At 40.1% G+C, this 20,866-nt stretch overlaps 1 protein-coding gene across 1 annotated transcript in view; it reads left to right on the plus strand.

Moving 5' to 3' along the window:
- The window catches only part of NBAS (NBAS subunit of NRZ tethering complex), a 387,713-nt gene that overhangs the window by 244,314 nt on the left and 122,533 nt on the right, over window positions 1-20,866 (plus strand). The window contains exons 39-41 of the mRNA XM_055254044.2: window positions 2,140-2,216; window positions 2,601-2,738; window positions 18,147-18,376. Coding sequence (XP_055110019.2) covers window positions 2,140-2,216; window positions 2,601-2,738; window positions 18,147-18,376 — 445 coding nt within the window. The remainder of the gene's footprint in view (window positions 1-2,139; window positions 2,217-2,600; window positions 2,739-18,146; window positions 18,377-20,866) is intronic.

The raw sequence follows: 20,866 nt of genomic DNA on the forward strand, positions 1-20,866 counted from the left end.
CTAGAGTGATGCTCTGCACTTTGAATACTTTACTTCATTTAATCCTCACTTACATTGGAGGCAAATATGCTTCAGACGCCAAATGCAAAATGCTTTGAAAACAAGAAAGATTTTTATAATTTGTTTGGCATCAAAACCTGAACTAAACTGACATAAGGCTACTTTATAGTCTGCTTATCTCACTTAATATGAGTATTCAAATGTTTTGCAGCAGAGATATTAATGTCTTTGATTATTGGGTGTTCCCACACCATACTTAGGGTGTCATGTAGTACTTGATATGTATATAGCATAACCTCCTAAAGTCCAAAACATTCTGAATTCTGGAACTCAAAATTATGTAGTCAATCAGTTGGGGACCTGAGCTTTGATCCCAGGACTTTCTGGTTCTGACAGTGGTTTCCTTCCTGCTGTAACATTCTGTTGGATTTTGTAGGCAAGAGATTCATTATATATTTATAGATTTTGTTGTAGTTGTTGTTCTAAAACATGCCTAGGATTTTGGTTTTATATGGGTATTGGTAAAACACACAGACATGGAAACGATTGTCACGAAAGAAGAAGTTTATATTCACAGATCCCTAAAAATGGAAGGCAGGACACACCCAGGTAGGGAAGCATCCTGGTGGTTTAGAGGCAGAAGGAGCCAGGAGAAGGTGTGGGTGAGGGCCCAGGTTTCATGGGAAGTAGTAGGCGAGGCAGGGTAGGCAAATGTTGAGATTACAAGCATGAACTGTCATCCCCATGCCCAGCTACCTCTTCTTTAATCTTATAATAGCTTGTACAAAATGTGACTTGGGCCCTTTGAATTGTATTTTAAATTATTTATTTAGAGTCTTTTTATTCTTGAAAGGATTCTAATTCGTACGGCAGTGTCTGGTTCAAAGAAGGTTCTTGTTGATGTTGAGCGAAGGAATAAATTTGGAAGGAGACCTTGAAATAAATAGCTTTTGATTAGAAAATGTCTCTAAAACTGTATGATTCCTTGTAGGAGCTGAGGCTGACTGGTGGTCCATTTGGTTCATAAGATTCAGATAACATGTAGGAAATAAATTTTGGATAACTGATGTTCCCTTTGTAGATACAAGTGGGGAAGACACAGTAGGTTTTCTCTGTGAATCATCCACAGGAAATTTTGAGTTCTAGGTCAGCCTCGGACACTTGAGCCATTTGTAGATTCCTTCTCACCCTCCCACCATCCCCAGTGCCTAGACTATCAGCTAAACAGAGATTATACAGACAACTTAAATGTCAATCTAAGTAAGACATAATCGGGAAGGTAAATCTGGAAAAATCATGTGGTACATTTCCAAAGTCAAATATTGTTTACTTTGAATTATTCATATACCATCTCCTTCATTAATGCCTATCATGAGCGTCTGTGTTTTTTTAAAAATAAAGGATTCATATTGTGATTACATTTGACTACCTAGTATTTGCTACTGAGATCCTAAATGTATAGGATACATCCTTATTGAAACAAACTGTGTACAAACACAGACCGTATTGACAATGCATGCTCTTATGTTAAAGCTCTGACATTGGCAAGTTGTGATTTGTGTAAAAATTTATGTGAAAAAGAAAAGTTTTTAATGGTTGGGATATTTTAAGACATATAAGCAAAACAAAAGACTGGTGTTCTTTTTGTGGAGCGTGATGAAGAGGGGTGTTATTAGAAGGAACAAAATCATATTATCATCATTGTAATAATCAAAAGATTTACCCTAAATTTGCACTCCTAAAGCTATTTTATTGCTCTGATCTTTAGTACTCATATTATCACCCTCCATATTAGCTAACGCTGATACACAATTTTGTAGCATGGTCTGCATCTTTAAAACCGAAAGACCCAGCTGTAGGCAACCAGCCTCTCTCATGTTTTTGCACTTAACCTTTGCAGCTGCCCTGACAGAATTTCCTTGTGTATGAGTAACCAATAGTATACTTTTTCTGAATTAAGGCGAGGTTACTGTTTAACACAGTTCCATATGATCTGTTTTTAGATGTGCCGAACAGGCCTTTCCTGAAAGGTCTCTGCCACTAATTATTTGTTGAAATCTTATAGGGCTGAAAACATGGCACTTACTATGAATGTCATATGCAACCTCAGTAAAATAATGTTTATTTTTCTGCTTTCAGTTCTCTTGCAACTAGCAATTGAAGCCTTGCCAAATGACATGACCTTGGCTCTTGCTTATCTTCTTGCCTTACCACAAGTAAGTTTGCCCTTACCAATAAAGAAGAATTTAAAATGACTAAATGAAAAATGTATACTGTGAATTTTCATCGGTAAAATTGTGTATTGCATGTCATTTCCTCGAACTCTTATTTCTTAGGTGCTGAAGGGATCCTGGTCAGTGTAGAGTCAATTCTACAGTTAGCTTAAATGTTGATCTTTACATCCACTTTTACTGCATAGGATTTGTTTTATAGTGCCTTGTGATTTTTAATATAGTCATTGTTAAGTTGATCTTGAGCTTGAGTTGATATAATGGGAATGTTGTATAAAAAATCTGCAGGAATGACTAGAAATGTAATGGTTTATAATGATCTTCTTAATTTCCTTTAAGCTGAGTTAATTCTAACATGTTCCCTCCTAGGTGTTAGATGCTAACCGGTGCTTTGAAAAGCAGTCCCCCTCTGCGTTATCTCTCCAGCTGGCAGCATATTACTATAGCCTCCAGATCTATGCCCAGTTGGCCCCATGTTTCAGGGACAAGTGCCATCCTCTTTACAGGGTGAGTCTTCATGATTTCCAACTTACTAATGAGCAGAGTTAAGCCTTTTCTAAAATACTGAAAACACGTGTTTAATTTTTGGAGGAACTGATTACGTATGTATCCAGAATGTATTCCAAGTGGCAGGCAGCTCTTGGCTTTCCTGTATTCGATGAAGTTGCTTCTCCAGGTATCAGTAAGTAGAGTTTAATATTTATTGTGAATATTGATTCCTCCCTCTAACTTTTCTTTCATTTACTTAATTTTACTAAGTTCTTAGGAATGGCTAAAGTAGTAGGAAAGGCAAAATGGAGAATTGTTTTTTTTTTTTTTTTAATTTACTTTCTAAAAGGAAGATGACGGTGCCTAACTTAGGAAAGTAGGCAACATAATTCTTTGAGCAATATTGCACTTTTATTTTTTTTTTAAGCCAGAGGTATGAGAGTAGTCAGTTGTACAGACAGAATGTTGAAACATATTATTTGTACTTGCCAAAAGCCTCAGACAGCTTTTGTGTAACTTTATTGTTAATTTCCAAGTGAAAGCAGGTAAACATGGCCTCAAGTTACATGTGCCTTTTTTTGTGGACACAAGAGTATTGCAGATGCCACTGAAAAATCCTTCCAAGTACTTGTATAGACAGACCAGTTTTAATTATCAGCATTGCAAAATTACCTAATTTTTGTATTGGATCATTTTAAGAGTAGATAATCAAATTGATTAGACTTTAAAATCCACTGTGTACATAAATCCAAAGTCCAGATTTTATTGAGGCAAGAGTCTTCCTTTCCCAACCCCAAACAAATTCTAATACAACTTATATTTTTCTTGTTTTCCCTGATAGTAAATTACGCCAAAATGAAAAGTCCCAAAGCATGTACTATTTGTGACTGGGTTAATTAGGAAAAAATCGTTCAATTCTATCCCACCTTTCATATCTCGCCATCACTCTTTCCAAACTCAGATAGTGCAGTCACTCTATAAGAAAGCCTGTTTAAGATTTCCACAATTAATACATTGTTTGGGTTCCGGAGGCTGGAGTCATGCTGCCCACATCTTGTTTGGGAAGCAAAAGCTCCCAGTGAGCTGGTGTCCCCATGTGTCTTTCATGGGACTGTCCCCTTTAGATCCCCACCTGTCAGCCATAGCTTCAGGGTCCTGTCATCATACCCTCCGGGAGGGGAGGCAGAAGGAGGCCGAGGGCCCCAGGATTTCTGCCTGGTCCCTTCTCACTGTGAGGATGCCCTTGGCACATCTTTCTCAAGTCACACAAACTATTGCAGTTACATACAGAATTGCTGACAGGAGCAGGAGATGCTGAGGGAAACAGCTGGCAATGTGACAAAAGTATTTTCTGGGACAACAATCAAATCATGTATTTGTATTTTTTTAAGTTTACCAATGAATTGTACAACAATGTAAAAATAAAGTTCATCCCAATATGATGTTTCCAAAAAAAAAAAAAAGATTTCCACAATTAAAACTAGCAAAGAAATAAAGCAGAACACTGAAAGATAAGGGTTAAAAGTAAACGTGTTTATTTTGATTTCTTTTGTGTTTTTATAGTTCTTCCACATGGTAGAAAGCGTATTTTATTTCCAGGTCTTGTATTTTATGTAAGGAAATAATTTCATGTGTCTGTCAAAGTTCTAGCTGCCTCAACCTTCCAAATCATATCTAAGAACTAGGATGATGTGAAAACCTTCCATTTGTGGTGATAGATAGCCTTTCATCTGTCAGTGTTTATTTACAAGAAGACACGTGGAAAGACTATCCATAACACATGACTCTCCCAGGACACCATCACTATTGGGTGTGTATTGGTTATGGGCATAGTTTTATTCTCGTGTCAGCATTTGGACAAGAAGCAGGAATGCTTTATTCTTTTAACCAGTTCGCCTAAGGTATTACTTTGTTTTGGGAATCGTGTTTTTTGTTCTTTGGTAGCTACTGCTGCTTTATACAGATACTTATTTTATATAACTTTATTATACTCTAGTAATTTTGTTTCTTTTATATCTCAGGTATGGTTTAATGTGAAATAAGAAACATGCATTAATATGTGTTATAAATTAAGGGACTGAAGTGATTAAGTGGAAATTTGGCAAATGTATTTTACTCTTACCTTTTCATTAGTGTTATATGTGTACACAAGTACCAAATAATTTCCTCTAAAACTCTAAGTACGTTGAAACACAATGAAGCTTTACTTTGACCAAATACATAGTACCTTATTGTAAACTTGAATGTTTTCCCCCTAAAGGTCATTTGAGCTCTCAAAATATATTTGACTGAGGTCTTTGAGTGGATGTCATTGAACTGGGATGCTGGTGCTGAAATTAGATCTCACTCTTCCATTCCAGCTATATCATCTATATTAAGGTCCTACTGTTTGCCTACCCCATGCTGTACCTTTCCTGAATACATAAGATTGGAAGGCCACTATATTTGTCCGTTTTCATACTGCCATAAGAACTTCCCAGGCCAGGTGCAGTGGCTCATGCTTGTAATCACAGCACTTTGGGAGGCCGAGGCAGGTGGATCACCTGAGGTCAGGAGTTCGAGACCAGCCAACATGGTGAAACCCTGCCTCTACTAAAAATATACAAATTAGCTGGGCATGGTGGTGGGCACCTGTAATCCCAACTACTGGGAAGGCTGAGGCAGGCAAATTGCTTGAATCTGGGAGGCGAAGGTTGCAGTGAGCCGAGATCGCACCATTGCACTCCAGCCTGGGCAACAAGAATGGAATTCCATCTAAACAAAACAAAATAAAACAAAACAAAACAAAAACTGCTCAAGACTGAGTAATTTATAAAGGAAAGAGATTTAGTTGACTCACAGTTCAGCATGGCTGGGGAGGCCTCACAAAACTTACAATCATGGAGGAAGGTAAGCAGGAACCAAGGCACCTTCTTCACAAAATGGCAGGAAAGAGAAATGCCAAGCAAAGTGGGAAGAGCCCCTTATAAAACCATCAGATGTCATGAGAACAGCTTGGGGGAAACCACCCCCATGATTCAGTTACTTCCACCTGGCCCCTCCCTTGACACATGGGGATTATAGGGGTTATAATTCAAGATGAGATTTGAGTGGGGACACAAAGCCTAACCATATCATTCTGCCTCTGGCCCCTCCCAAATCTCATGTCCCTTTCACATTTCGAAACCAGTCATGCCTTCCCAACAGTTCCCCAGAATCTTAAATTTGTTCTAGCATTAACCCAAAAGTCCAAATCCAAAGGCTTATCTGAGACAAGGCAAGTCCCTTCTGCCTATGAGCCTGTAAAATCAAAAGCAAGTTGGTTACTTCCTAGAAGTAACTATGCTCTGCTTCCCTTTTAAACATGAGTTCCAATTCCAATTCCAAACCATCTCTTTTTGTGAATGCATAAAACTGATTGCTTTTAAGAGCATCCAAGTCAGCTTTTGAATGATTTGCTTCTTAGAAATTTCTTCCACCAGATACCGTAAATCATCTCTCTCAAGCAAAGTTCTACAGGTCTCTAGGGCAGGTGCAAAATGCCATCAGTCTCTTTGCTAAAGAATAGCAAGAGTCATCTTTGTCCCCAACAAGTCCCTCATTTCCATGTAAGACTACCTCAACCTGGACTTCATTGTCCATATCACTGTCAGCATTTTGGTCAAAGTCATTCAACAAGTCTCTAGGAACTTCTAAACCCTTCCACATCTTTCTGTCTTCTTCTGAGCCCTCCAAACTGTTCCAACCTCTGTCCGTTGCCTAGTTCCAAAGTTGTTTTCACATTTTCGGGTATCTTTATAGCAGTACCCCACTTTCTGCAGTATTAATTTACTGTTTTAGTCTGTTTTTATACTGCTGTAAAGAACTACCTGAGACTTGAAAGAGTTTTAATTGACTCACAGTTCAGCATGGCTGGGGAGGCCTCAGGAAACTTTCAATCATGACAGAACGCAAAGGGGAAGGAAGGCACTTTCTTCACAAGGCGGCAGGAAGAAGTGCTGAGCAAAGCAGGAAAAGCCCCTTTATAAAACTATCAGATCTTGTGAGAACTCACTCATTACCGTGAGAATGGCATGGGGGAAACTGCCCTCATGATTCAGTTATCTCCACCTGGTCTTTCCCTTGACACATGGGGATTATGGGGATTATAATTCAAGATGAGATTTGGGTGGGGACACAAACCTAACCATATCAGCCACTCCATCAGTCAGCTGTCAGTCATTAAGCATCCCTCATGTGCCACACCCTGCTGCTGAGCCTTGGTGTTGGAAGATGACTATGGCATGGTGCTGGACCTCAAGACCTTGCCGCTTGCTCTAAATCTGTATGAGACAGTTAAGTAAATGTGGATTAGACTGGCAGCAAAGTGGAGAACTGAAGATGGATGTTGGACAGACAACAAGTTACAGCTTTTAAGAAAGCCAAAAAGCTGGCTGCAAAGCCACATTTTGGCTTATAATCTTCAGTTTCATTTCTTTAATTAAAGTAGTTCTCTTGGAGGAAAATTGTAGTGCAACTTATATTTTTCTTGTTTTCCCTGATAGTAAATTACTTTGTACCAAAATGAAAATTCCTAATGCATGTACTGTTTGTGACTCAGATAAGTCAGGAGAAAACCATTACATTACATTCCACCTTTTGTATCTGGCCACCACTCTTTCCAAATTCACATACCACAGTCACTCTGCAGGAAACCCTATTTGGGGTGTCCACAACTAAAGCTTGCCAAGAAATAAAGCAAAATACTGAAGGATAAGGGTTCAAAGTAGGTGTGTTTATCTTGGTTTCTGCTTCTGTGTTCCTACAGTTCATTCCACTTGGTGGAAAGTGTTTTATTTCCAGGCCTTATATTTTGTGTACCCTTTTACCAATTCAGCGTTAGAGTACCTACTCTAAAGGACATAGAGCTTAGCATTGTGGTATAAAGAATATGTCTGGGTTTTTATTCCTTTCTACCTCTTACCCCAATTTCTGTTTCTTCCATCCAGCTTCTATCAACCCACCATCTCTGCCCATTAACTCTCGTTCTTATTTCTATCACTGTTTTTCTATTGTATTAGTCAGGGTTCTCTAGAGTGGCAGAAGGAATAGGATATATGTATATATGAAGGAGAGTTTATTAAGCAGTATTGACTCACACCACCCACAGTGATGAATTCCCACATTAGGCAATCTGCAAGCTGAGGAGCAAGGAAGCCAGTCCGAGTCCCAAAACCTCAAAAGAAGGGAAGCCAACAGTGCAGTCTCCAGTCTGCGGCTGAAAGCCCAGGAGCCACTGGCAAACCACTGGTGTAAGCCCAAGAGTCCAAAAGCTGAAGAACTTGGAGTCTGATGTTCAAGGGCAGGAAGCATCCAGCACAGGAGAAAGATAAAGGCTGGAAGACGTGGCCAGTTGGCTTCTCCCACCTTCTTCTGCCTGCTTTATTCTAGGCACACTGGCAGCTGATTAGACAGGGCTCACCCGCATTGAGGATGGGTCTGCCTCTCCCAGTCCACTGACTCAAATGTTAATCTCCTTTGGCAACACCCTCACAGACACTCTCAGCAACAATACTTTGCATTCCTCAATCCAGTTGATACTTAATATTAACCATCACATCTATCAAATCGTCTTTTCCTTTGAAAGTGTTCCTTGGAGCTCTCCTGCCCTCGTGCTAGCTCTTGTCCTCTAATTCCTGGTTGTCACACTACCCACCCACCCTGTGGCATAGTTCCAGCCACCCACCACCATTCCCTTTCTGGGTGCAACAACCTAGGGTAGCCGCTGTTCAGAGTCATTGCTTGAAGAAGCAGCATTAATCCTATGGGAACAGAAGCCAGTACAGTCCACGGGGCCCAGTGATGGTGCCTGAACACCTGATTTCTAACCTTTCAGCTGCTCCAGACAGAAAGAGGTGCCCTCTGGTAGCCTGAGATAGCACATGGGCATGAGTCAACTAGTTCTCCAGGGGCTTCTTGGCAACCTCTGGAAAGCATCTGATTGTTGGTCTAAAAGTAGAAATGAAGAATTAGAATCCAGGATGTTTATCCTATCAAGATGCAAAGCCTTTTTGAATGTCTTCCAGACAGACAGATGTGTCACCAGTGAGTGGGTGAGCGTTACCACCTCTCCATTTGTTTCCGTCTCTCCACCCCGTGTCCTCACCTTAATTCAGTCTTTCATAATTCTTCACCTAAACGTCCTGCGACAGCCTCGTGAACATCACCTTGTCTTCATTTATTTACTTTTGTATTTTCCCCCAAACAACTGCCAGAGTAGTCATTCTAAAATGGAGGTGTAGACATCCTCCTCTCCACCCAAAATCCTTCAGGATCTCCCGTTGCCCCAGCATGTTCTGCACATCCCATGACTGGCCTCTGTTTTTCCAACTTCATCCTTCCGTGCTGCAGCCATACCAAAAACTCTGCCTTTAATGCTTTTTGCCACCATTTCTTTGCTTAGCTACCTGGTTCAGGTGTTACCTCACTCAGGAACATTTCTCCAGTCCGCCAAGCTGGGCTGGGTCCTCCCTCATGTGCTTTTGTACTCCCCTGTACTTACCTCTGTCAGAGCACATGCGTTCTATTATTTTGAATGTAAATACTTTTCATCTTACTGGAAGAAGGTGGGATAAGCTGCCTTGCTGAGCCTTCTGGCTTTCATCTTTCTTCTGAGCTGGATGTGTTTTGTTCTTGGACATCAGATCTGGCGCTGTCTCCAGGAATTGAATTGGAGGACACCCAGTTCCTGTCTGCTCCCAAACTGATTGCTCACTTGGTGGGGAGAAATTCTCCCCCACTTTTGGTCGCAGACATCTTCTGTGTTGGTGATTGTTGTGGTGTGAAAGCAGAGGAGAACACGGTATGGGATTTTTCTAAACAGCTGTCTTAAAGTACCTTTCACGTTCATGCTGCCGTTTGATCCTTTGAGCAACCTCATTTCTCAGAAAAGGAATCTTCTTTATAGAAGATACAACTCAGAAGTGTGGTTACTTCCTCAAAGTTACTCTGGTAAAAAGTGACATCCTGTCATTTAAAGCCCCTGATTCCAGGCTTTACCTGCTTTTTATTTGGACAGCGGCCGCTCAAGCTTTGTTTCCAAAGAAGCAGTGTCACTCTTTTTCAGACGTGAGTGATCTTGGTGGCATGCAAACCTAACAGGTAATTCCCAGCAGGATATTTTCATGTGCCGCTCCATGTCTACCAGGTAACATCCTGCCTATGACAGATAAGACCCTCAGTGAACTGGCTGGCTCTTCCTTACCCCTCCAGCCGTGTTTCCTGACACTTCTTTTTTTGAAGCTTATGTTCTGGCTGCTCAGAACTTAGATTTCTCTGAATTTAACATCCTTTGTTGTGCCTCTGTGCACATGCGGATCTGAAATACTTCTTCCTTCTCCCCGCTGTGGGCAGGCAAGTCTGAGCTCAGAGGTGCCTCCTCTGAAACTTACTTGGCCTCCTTCCATCTCTCTCTGTTCCTTATGTGTACACCCATGGAAGCAGTTATTTTAGGATGACAGTCGATACACATCTCTCTCCGCGGAGTGTGGCAACCTTATTTGAAGACAAGAATTCTCTTGCTTCCTGTATCCCCAGACCTAGCCCACTGTAGTTATTCAGTGACTGTTTATTGGTATGTAGATGAGTTCAGTAGTCATGTCAAATGCTGCATGTCAGGACAGCTTGAGGCTTCAAGTTTGCAATTGTGAGTTCTGACCCTCATGGATTTGAAGGAAACACTGGTAGACACGATAGTTGGATGTTGGATGTTTTAAGTATATAGGAGTTTTTCATTGACTGCCTATTGGCTCATTATTTGAGTGTTTTCAGCGTCTTCCTCTGCATACAACAGCACTGCTGAGTTTGGAATTAAATATGACAAACTCCAGATGAATCATCTTGGAAATTGAAATCCAAGTGGTTTCAATTTGTTGCCTACACATAATAACACCCAGTGAAGCTTAGCTTTCACTCAGTTGTCAGTTCAACTTGTTTCTAATTCCACAGTCTTTTCACATTTTCTCTTTCCACCTCCTGGATATGCGCTGCAGAAATGCTAACTTAGGTAGATTACTAGCCTTGGATAAAAGTATTGATAGAATTTGTGCGCTTATTTCTCATGCACAGCCTGTGCATCATGAAGGGCAGCACCGTCCTGAGCCAGCAGAGGCCCCCTGGAGCCCAGCAGCTCTCTCAGATGATCCATGGAGCCGCCTCCCTCACCTGCATTTTTCCTTTTAATTTTATGCATTGATGGTTAGCAAATGGTTAGTCTGAGAGAATTTTCTCTTCTAGTATTTGTTCTAATTAACTCATTTTTACGTTTTAAAAAAATACACGTGACCCCAAAACTCAAGTGTTGAAAATAGTATGTAATAAAAAGTCAGTGTTTCCCATTTGTATCCATCCAGAGACAGTTAATAGCTGTACATACTTATATAACTATTTTTTAGACAGATGTAAGTAGGCTGTGCACATCATTCTGTATCTTGATTTTTTTCCCTCATATCTTACCTTTGTAATTATTGTAAATGTATTTTGAAGTGTGATCTTTGCAGCATTCTTTTAAAAAAGTGTTCAGAAGATAAAATCAGTTAAAAATGGAAACATGCCTTTAGTTTTGTAGACTAGGGAAGCAAACTCAGTGGGGGATGAAATTCAGAATTTTATGGTAGACTATTTCTAAAATGCGTTTTTTTAAGCTACTATTGAAAATACTAAGTAGAAAATTATCTCAAGCAAAATAACAACCCTGAAGGGGAAACACACCACCTGTTTAAAACTTTCCAAATAATATTACCAAGAAATGTAGAGACTATTAAACCAGAATGGATTTATTACCTCTACTAGTAAGCAGTAGATGAAGCCATTGAGCATTTTGTTGTCATGAATATTTATGCATATTTTGTTTTTACAAGGATTTGACCATATTCTTTAAAGAAATCATACTTTATTCACCTCCCTGAAGAACTGCATTGCCAAGTTTTGAGGGGAAAATCAAGTAATTTAACTCTTCACAATTTCCTTTTTAAATTATGAATGGCTTTTTATGCTGTTAGTTTTTGCAGCCTGTGATATTTTGCCATATCACTTTGAATACTGAATATGGAAGATTTTGAAGCTGCCCAGAAAGCTCTTCATAAGCCTCTTAGAGGCTAAAAGCTTTCATACCCATGCATCATGTCACTGAAGTCAGATGCTGGAAAGAAGGAGAGAAGTCTGAGTATCTCTGAACACCAAAAACCTCCGAGTGATTTTGGGTGTGAAGCTGGATGTAGAACAACTCATGGAGACTTGTTCAGCAGTATGGGGCAAGCGGGTGGGAAGCCAGGTGGCTTGAGTCACTTTCCAGCTGCAAGACTACAGCTCTGGATGCTTCAGCTACAAATGGGAGTGTCTCTAAAACAAGAAACAGTGTTCCCCGCGCACATCCCCAGCCTGATAGGAGGGTCAAATGAAAATCATGTGAAAATGCTTTTGAAACTTTCAATGTTGTGTACTTGTGGAGTGAATAAATGAATGTATGAAATTTAGTGTTGGAATGAGTAGGAGATGCTTTGTAATATTTTGGGAAAAGTGGTAATAAGCTCAGGGGAAGAATTTTTACTCAAATTTAATTTGAATGTTGGAAGTAATCGTAACCAGTAAAGTTTCTTGAGGAAGAGATAGAAAGTACCAATGGCAATGATCAGAAAATAATTTGCATAGGGAGCTAGAACTTACAAATGCTCATTCATCCAGTTTCATTTAGTCTTTATGGGGATTCAGAAGAAATTGCCTCAGTTTTAGAAATAGAAAATTTACAGTTCAGGAGGGAAAAACTAGTAATCCAGGTCGTTGATGCCAACTCCTGTGTTTTTCCCCCATAAGTAATTTTTTCGTGGAAGCTTTTGTGAGAAATTGTCTCTTCTCATTTTTATAAGTTCTTCTCAGTATCATGTTTTATACAATAAATTGAAGCACTGAAAATTTTTTTGTACACAAATATTTGATGATCTATAACTTGTGTATACTTACAACCTGTTATCAAAAAATTAATAGAATGTACCTAACCACCATCTTCTTACTTATTTCTTGTAGAGATGGGATCTCACTATGTCACTCAGGCTGGTCCTGAACCCCTGGGCTCAAGCAGTCCTCCCACCTTGGCCTTCCAAAGTGCTGGAATTACAGTCACAAGCATCTGTGCCCAACCTCACCACTTTATTAAGACAGAATTTTAAAAGATGTGTATTTATATCAGGGAGTTTAACAGAAAATGGTATTGTTGCTTATGATTCTAAAACACCCTGTTATCATTAGGGAAGAAAAAGCAAGCGGCTCAAATAGAATATCCAGTTGAACACCTAATGGGCGTTTATATTTACACACACACACACACGCACACACAAGCACATACATATGGCATGAGAGGAGGAATGTATGGACAACTGTCTACCTGGAACAATACAGAATGACAGCAGTAAATCTATCATTGAAAATCTATCATTTGTAAAAGGACTCTAATGGCAAGCGTATTAGTTCATTCTCACACTGCTATAAAGAAATGAGACTGGGTAATTTATGAAGAAAAGAGGTTTAATTGACTCATAGCTCCACAGACTTAACAGGAAGCATGGCTGGGAGGCCTCAGAAAACTTACAATCATGGCAGAAGGCGTTGGGGAAGCCAGCACGTCTTACCATGGTGGAGCAGGAGAAAGAGAGCAAAGTGGGAAGTGCCACACACTTTTAAACAACCAGATACCATGAGAACAGCAAGGGGGAAGTCTGCCCCCATGATTCAGTCACCTCCCACCAGGGCCTTCTTCAGCACATGGGGATTACAATTTGAGATAAGATTTGGGTGGGGACACAAAGCCAAGTTATAACAGCAAGTCTTACATGTAGTGGGAGCTGTGTCTACATTGGTCCAATCAAGAGCCTTTTATTTTTAAGAGATGCCCCTCCCTACATACCGAATATAAAAGGATGGTTCTTAGGAAGCATTATGCATGGGAATCATAGGACTGCTTTGTCAGTTACCAGCTTAAAGGCCTTAGATAAGTTCATTCTTTACTCATCTGTAAAACAGAGATGACAGTAAGAGATGCCCATCCTACAGGGTTGTTCGTGCAAAATGAGACTCGATACAGTCGGCATGTTCTACCCTGAAGACTGAAATACTAGGTTTTTATTCTTAAATATCTGTTGGGAAAAGTGAATAAGTTTCTTGTACAAAGAATATGAAATAAAAATGATTCACAAAGGACTAGATAATTTGTATTTAGTAAGTGAGAAGAGATTAAAGTTGTATAAACTGTGTAGAAATCTGTTGGCTATAATTTGTGGCCTGAAATTCTTATTTATTTATTTATTTATTTATTTATTTTTGAGATCAGGATCTCACTGTGTCCCACAGGCTGGAGTACTGTGGTGTGATCATAGCTCACTGCAGCTTTGAACTCCTGAGCTCAAGTGATCCTTGTGCTTCAGCCTCCCTAGTAGGTAGGACTACAGGCATGCACCATTATGCCAGGCTAAGTTTCATTTTCTTAATTTTTTTGTGGAGACAGGGTCTCAGTATGTTGCCCAGGCTGGTCTTTAAACTTCTGGCCTCAATTGAGCCTCCAGCCTCGTAGAACATCCTTCTTTCTACACCTGAAGGGATTTGCAAAGTTTTTTTTTTTTTTTTTTTTTTTTTTTGAGAGAGAGTCTCGCGCTGTCACCCAGGCTGGAGTGCAGTGACACAATCTCAGCTCACTGCAACCTCCACCTCGTAGGTTCAAGTGATTCTCCTACCTCAGCCTCCTGAGTAGCTGGGACTACAGGTGAGTGCCACCACACCCAGCTAATTTTTTTGGTACTTTTAGTAGAAATGGGGTTTCTCCATGTTGGCCAGGTTGGTCTCCAACTCCTGACCTCAAGGGGTCTACCTGCCTCTGCCTCCCAAAGTGTTGGGTTTACAGGTATGAGCCACTGTGCCCAGCCTCTTAATGATAGAATTCTTATACATCTATAGGATTTCAGTCTTAGAAAGGTGATCACCTGGTGATGCTCCTTTGCTTTCTATCTGAAGAAACTGAGGCCCAGTGGAATCAAGAAAGGGAATCAACTGCTCCCTCCATGGAGTTCCCAAAACTCTTGGCTTATGATTGTGTAAGGCTGCTTATATTTGGATGCCTTCTGTGAATTGTTTATGTGTACATCCTTGTCAATCAGTAGTTTTTAATTCTTTTAGAGTAAGCTCTGTGTCCAGTGTTTTCATAGAATAATGGAGAAAGGAGGGCTTTAAAATACCTTTTTTTTTTTTTTTTGGTACCTCGTAAGAAACTGTGAGGAGGATGTGCCATTGACATTCTTTTATAAGTAAGGAAGTAGGAGGTGTCTTGTTCCAGACTGCATCTCTACTGAGTGGGGAAGCTGCAATATTAACCAGTACTACAGACTTCAAAGCCAGTCCAATCTGCTCTCCCTTTGACCATGTACCTGATTTGTGCAAGAGACTGTGCTGTGTTCTGCAAATTATGATGTACACATGGTCTCTGCCCTCCAGAAGTTTTAATTTAAGAGAAGGCAATGCAAAATGAATTATACAGTAGAGGCACACTTAAACTGTGATTCGTGTATGCCTTTTAGCCAATTCCATAATTCCTTTTATTTTTGGAGCACCTCCTTCCTACCAGGTCTTGGTTTGTATATGTTATATATATATTGTCTCTTAGGCTTCTCACAACCATGAACACTATATATTATCACTGCTATTTTGTGGATGAGACAATGAAGTTCAGAGTTAAGTAATTTGCAAAAGGTTATTCAGCTAGTAAGCTCTGTGTGTCTGTCCTTATTTCACTGTGCCGTGTCATTTATTCATTGGCAAAAGGAGACAATAGTGTCTTTTTGTCACATATGAAGATTGTATGTAGAGACTCAAAACTTTCTGCAGGTTACATAAGAGCCTGTGGAAATGTCTGTAGCAATAACCATGCTCGTTCTTGCTATACACTTACATTTTGGAGCTTTTCTCTTCACCTAGCCTTGGTTTTTGTTTCATAGACTATATTAGAGTACAAAGAGAATAGAAATCATCAGGGGTTCCACCATTGAGGCTAATGAGAAATGTAGGCCACTCCGCCAGTACATGTATTAAATCTTGGAGATAATAAAAAGTCAAAAATGAATGTGGAACAAAACTATGAGAAACCATTGGGAGAACTAAGGTAGTTGGTTCTGTGAATAGGGGATAGAAACAATAGCCTGGTAAAGAGAGAGGCATGCAGTTATATGCAGAGATAGGTTAGATGGTTATAGCCTTTCCTTCAAGGTATATTCAGCAAGTTCAGGCTGAAAACTTTAGTCTGAAAGCACCAGGTGAGAATATACGTGAAGAAAAGCCTTCTTCGTTGTTTCGGTGAACATAGATTTGATTGTGGGGTGTAAATCTGGAGCACTAGGAACTCCTTCAAGGAACAATTACAAAGAGCTCTCCTGCCACCCTAAAACCATGATCACTGGATATTTGGTCTTGCTGTCTTTACAACTGGGAAGAAAAGTGCAAATCAGATGAGGCATAAGAGCAGCAGGCCACGGCAGTGCACAACAGAGTGCCGAGCAGGTGAAGATGGGCCGGCTGGCCCATGAGCAGCATCCCTGGGTCAGGGAGCTGCAGAGGTGGATGTGCACATGCTGGAGGTTCAGGGTGGTACCCCAAGGGGTTTGGCCAACAGATAGAAAGGGGATTTAGTTAAATGTCAGCCATAGATGCACTAAGAGCTGGGGCACAGCATCCCCTTTGCCTAAATCTGTTGCCAGGAATACTGTTTATATGCAGCTGGTTCCCAAATCACTCTCTAATTGCAGTTAGATTTGGCTTATACACTTCATTTTTCCCTCAAGCCTTAGCCATATAGGTGTTAGTACATTTTCACCTTTTACTGGAATTTGTCTCCCTGTTTTTTGCTGCCCTCGTTATTACTGGTATGGTACCTGAGTATTTAACCTAGACATTAACTCTTTGAAGAAGACTTCGATAACACCTGTCCTCTCCTGTGTATTCCCAGAGCACCTTAGGCTTACTTGTGTCACACCATTTTACAATTGTTTGCTTGACTGTCTGTCCTAATAGACTATATTCCTGTAGGGAAGGGCCATGTCCTCTTAGTGAATGACTTGCTACATAACAGGTGCACAAGAAATATTTATTGAATGAATGAAAGATGGCCTTGTAGCTTACTATGGAATAGTTCGTATTCAAACCCAGGTCTTTTAACTGGAGACACATATTTGTGGTTTTGAGAGTAGGACTCAGTGTATGCATAGAGGTAGGGAAAAAATTAAATATAGTAAGATTGACTTTTACTCAAATCCATGTGCCAGAATCTAAGAAGATATCTTTAATTGTTTTTTATCAGCACTCCCAGATTGTTCCTTAATAGGATCAAGAGAGAGAATGTCAGGCTAGGTTTGGTAATCTAGACTCGACATTGATAAATCTCCTGTGCAGGTCAGAATAATGGCTTACACATTAGAAATGCTGACAGCTTACTATAATTAGCTGTGTGTTTCTCAGAACCAAAGGTAGATTCTTGGTTTTTTTCTCTAATTTGCTTATATTAAATATGTAGCATGTCTTCACAGGAATTGGGATTGATTGAATTAATGCTGTTCAAGTATTAAACTCCCTGTTAAGTAATTCCAAAATCATGGCTCAGCTCTGTAACTTCATTAACACCCAGACCAACTTTAATATAAATAAATGTGGCTAGTTAATCACTTACTCTCCTTTCCTGTAAGCTGTTGGATTCTAGGTTGTGTTCTATTTGAATGAGTTTCTTGTTATTAGAGAAGCTGCTGAGAATCATAGAATAATATCCCATTGAGCCCCAAATTAGAAGAGTAAAAATTGGTTGGATGCCTTTTTTTATGCAACTTGCACTATTCATGATTTCAGGAACAGGGTGGAGGTTTTTTCCCCAAACTTATCCCTGGAGAAAATACTTTTCTCCTCAGGGGTCTAGCCATTTATAGTGAGGTTATTGAACTGCAACTTTGTTATTGAGAACACTTATTGTAGTCCACAGCAAATTTATCCAGAGGCAATGGCGATGAAAATTACTTCTAGAGTGAGTTACTGTGAGTGATCAGATGGTTGGGAGACAAATCTGATGGGGGTTTATAGTAGTTGAAAGAGCAAGAATATATTGTTTTTTTTTTTTTAAGTGTTTGGAGGTTTTAAGGTTGAAGAAGAACAGAGCAAGAGTTCAAAAAGCTGTTTTTGGGCCTAGTTCTGTGTCCTGTCTTTGTGGTCTGCTACGTGGGTAGAGTGCCACTTCTGCAACAGACTTTTCAGGGCTGTTGTGAGCCTTATGAAATGGCAGTAGTGTACAGGGCCAAACAGTTCCTTGCAGACATGGTCTTCTTCCTTTTGTTACTTACTTGCTCATGTTTGTATGATGTTTGTAAAATGTCTTCTTTTCCATGTCTTTCGTAGGCTGATCCCAAAGAACTAATCGAGATGGTCACCAGGCATGTGACTCGACATGGGCACGAAGCCTGGCCTGAAGACCTTATTTCACTGACCAAGCAGTTACACTACTACAATGAACGTTTCCTGGATTTCACTCAGGCGCAGATCCTTCAGGGCCTTCGGAAGGGTGTGGACGTGCAGCGGTTTACTGCAGATGACCAGTATAAAAGGGAAACTATCCTTGGTCTGGCAGGGTAAGTGATACCCTTTGTCTCATAAGAGGATGGATTTAAACTGCAAAAGAATAAGTTCAGTTACCAGGACTATTAATTTCATTCCTTTGAAGTTTTACATTCATGGTTGCTATGAATAGGGCTTTCCCCAACTTCTTCAAGTCTTATGTGGGATGTCTGCCTTCTCCAAACCGATCAGTAGATGTAGACAGCATTCCCAGCTAAAAAAGTTTCCCACGATTTTAAATCATTAGTTAAAATCATGATTTTTGGCTGGGTGTGGTGGCTCATGCCTGTAATCCCAGCACTTTGGGAGGCCGAGGTGGCCCAAGATCTCAAGATCCCTTGAGGCCAGGAGTTTGAGACCAGCCTGGCCAACATGGCAAAACCCCATCTCTACTAAAAATACAAAAATTAGCTAGGCATAGTAGCATATGCCTGTAATCCCAGCAACTTGGGAGGCTGAGGCACGAGAATCACTTGAACCCAGAAGGTGGAGGCTACAGTGAGCCGAGATCATGCCACTGCACTCCACCCCAGCTTGGGCAACAGAGCGAGACTCTGTCTCAAAAATACCAAATAATGATTTTTTTAAGCTTATTTTTTAAAGTTACTTTTTTTTTTAAAGTTTCCTGTAGTTTTGATAGCCCAGTTCTAAGATTATGACCATGTTATAGGTAATCACATGTGATCAGGGCGAAAAATGGGAAGCTCAGGATGAAAATTTAAAAATAAGATTGTCGTTTGTGTCTGGCTAGAAATCTCACTTTTCAAAGCACATGGCACTTTAATTTCTTCTTCACTGTGGTAAACTAGATACAATTGACTTGTTGTTCAGGGTAACTTTATCTGTTCTGGTCTTCTAGAGAAAGAGAAGCCAGCTGTTTTTCCTTTAGTCCCTTCCCCCTGTTAAGAGAAGAGCAGGCCTGTTGTGAGATGGTCACTCAGTTCAAGGCCCAGGTGAAGACCTTGGTTTCTCAATGTGGAATTCCCTTTGGTTTTAGTGCTGGTGTTTGCTTTTTGTTTTAGTTGTTCAGGTCAAATGAGAAGTATTTACATGTCAGAAGTTGTGAAAATGTGTTCACCCACAACAGTTATTAAGTAGAGATGTTTCGTTTTTAAGACCACAATTTATTGAGTGCTTATCATGGGCAAGGCACTGTGCAAAGTGCTCTATAAACTTTGTATAAATGTCTTTTAATCCTCAAGGATAACCCTGTGAGGTAAAATGTTGTTATTCCTAGTTTATAGTTAAGAAAAATGATGCTTAGGGATATTTAAGTAACTGCCTAAGTTTCCATGGATGGTGAGAATCACAGCTGTGATTTTAACCTGGATCCATCCAAAGCCTCACATCTTCACCACAGCACCGTAGGCCTCCCCTACAACCCATTGCATTCTCAGAAAAGCAGTGGATATGATTCAGTCTCTAGGCTTCCAGCCTTTGAAACTAAGGTAAAATTGTGCCTACATTTAGTGGTTATTTTTCTCTCCTGACAAATTACTTTAAAATAGCAAAGATGATCTTGATTGTGGTAGTGGAGTATGTTATTTTTTATCATTATCATTTAAACCCTTGAGAAGGTGGCAAACTCATCTTGGTTCTCTGTAATAATTTTATATTAGCCTGGACTTCTTTCTTATTAGAAGATACCCAAAATTCTCTTTAGAATAAGGCATGGTATAGAGAGATCAAAAGAAAAATAGCAGGAACAACCTATAGCGGGTCTCAATTAAGAAGAGAAATAGGGAATTGTTTTTCTCTTCTCCTCTGTCCTTCTGGAGGTTCATAATTTCATAACGTCATTTAGTGTCCAATTTGAAAGTAACCTAAGAGTCCAACCTTCTGACTTTTAAGAAAAGGAATCGGAACTAGAGAGCTTTAAACAGTTGCTCAAAGTCACACAGCCAGGAGTTGAGCTTGGGCTTCTTAAGTCCAGTATGCTTTTGATATGGACATTTGGTAATCCTTGGTGGCATGTTCACGGTTTTGTAGAAGATGATTATCATGCAGAATAAAAACTTATAAGGCAGGGCATGCCTTATATCATCAGTTACATTTTGCTAGAGTTTTTGGCCTTTATTTTCTTTGTTAAGCATATAGCTAGCGTATGCTATTTGAAGTATGTTCTAGAGGACAGATATATGCTTTTGATAAATATATAATAGAATCTTCTGTACAATCTATTACTTAGAAAAATATACAGCAGTGTTTGAATGGCTTCTTTAAGATGCCTCAGAGTTTCCACCAGCTTGCTGCCTTCCTCTTCTGCCGTGGAGCTGGGTTGTCAATGTCTTGCACACAGGAATTCTTGAAGGATTCGTATCCTTCCGTTTGCAGCATCACCTTCACTTGTACACAGCGTGACCATTCTTCCTTGTCTTTCTCACTGCATGTCCCTTTTCTCGTCTCTCCTGTCCTCTCTCCCCTCTCCTCTCTCCCCTCTCTCCTCTCCTCTCCTCTCCTCTCCTCTCCTCTCCTCTCCTCTCCTCTCCTCTCCTCTCCTCTCC

This window comes from Symphalangus syndactylus, chromosome 18 (assembly GCF_028878055.3).
Source record: "Symphalangus syndactylus isolate Jambi chromosome 18, NHGRI_mSymSyn1-v2.1_pri, whole genome shotgun sequence".
Classification (NCBI taxonomy): domain Eukaryota; kingdom Metazoa; phylum Chordata; class Mammalia; order Primates; family Hylobatidae; genus Symphalangus; species Symphalangus syndactylus.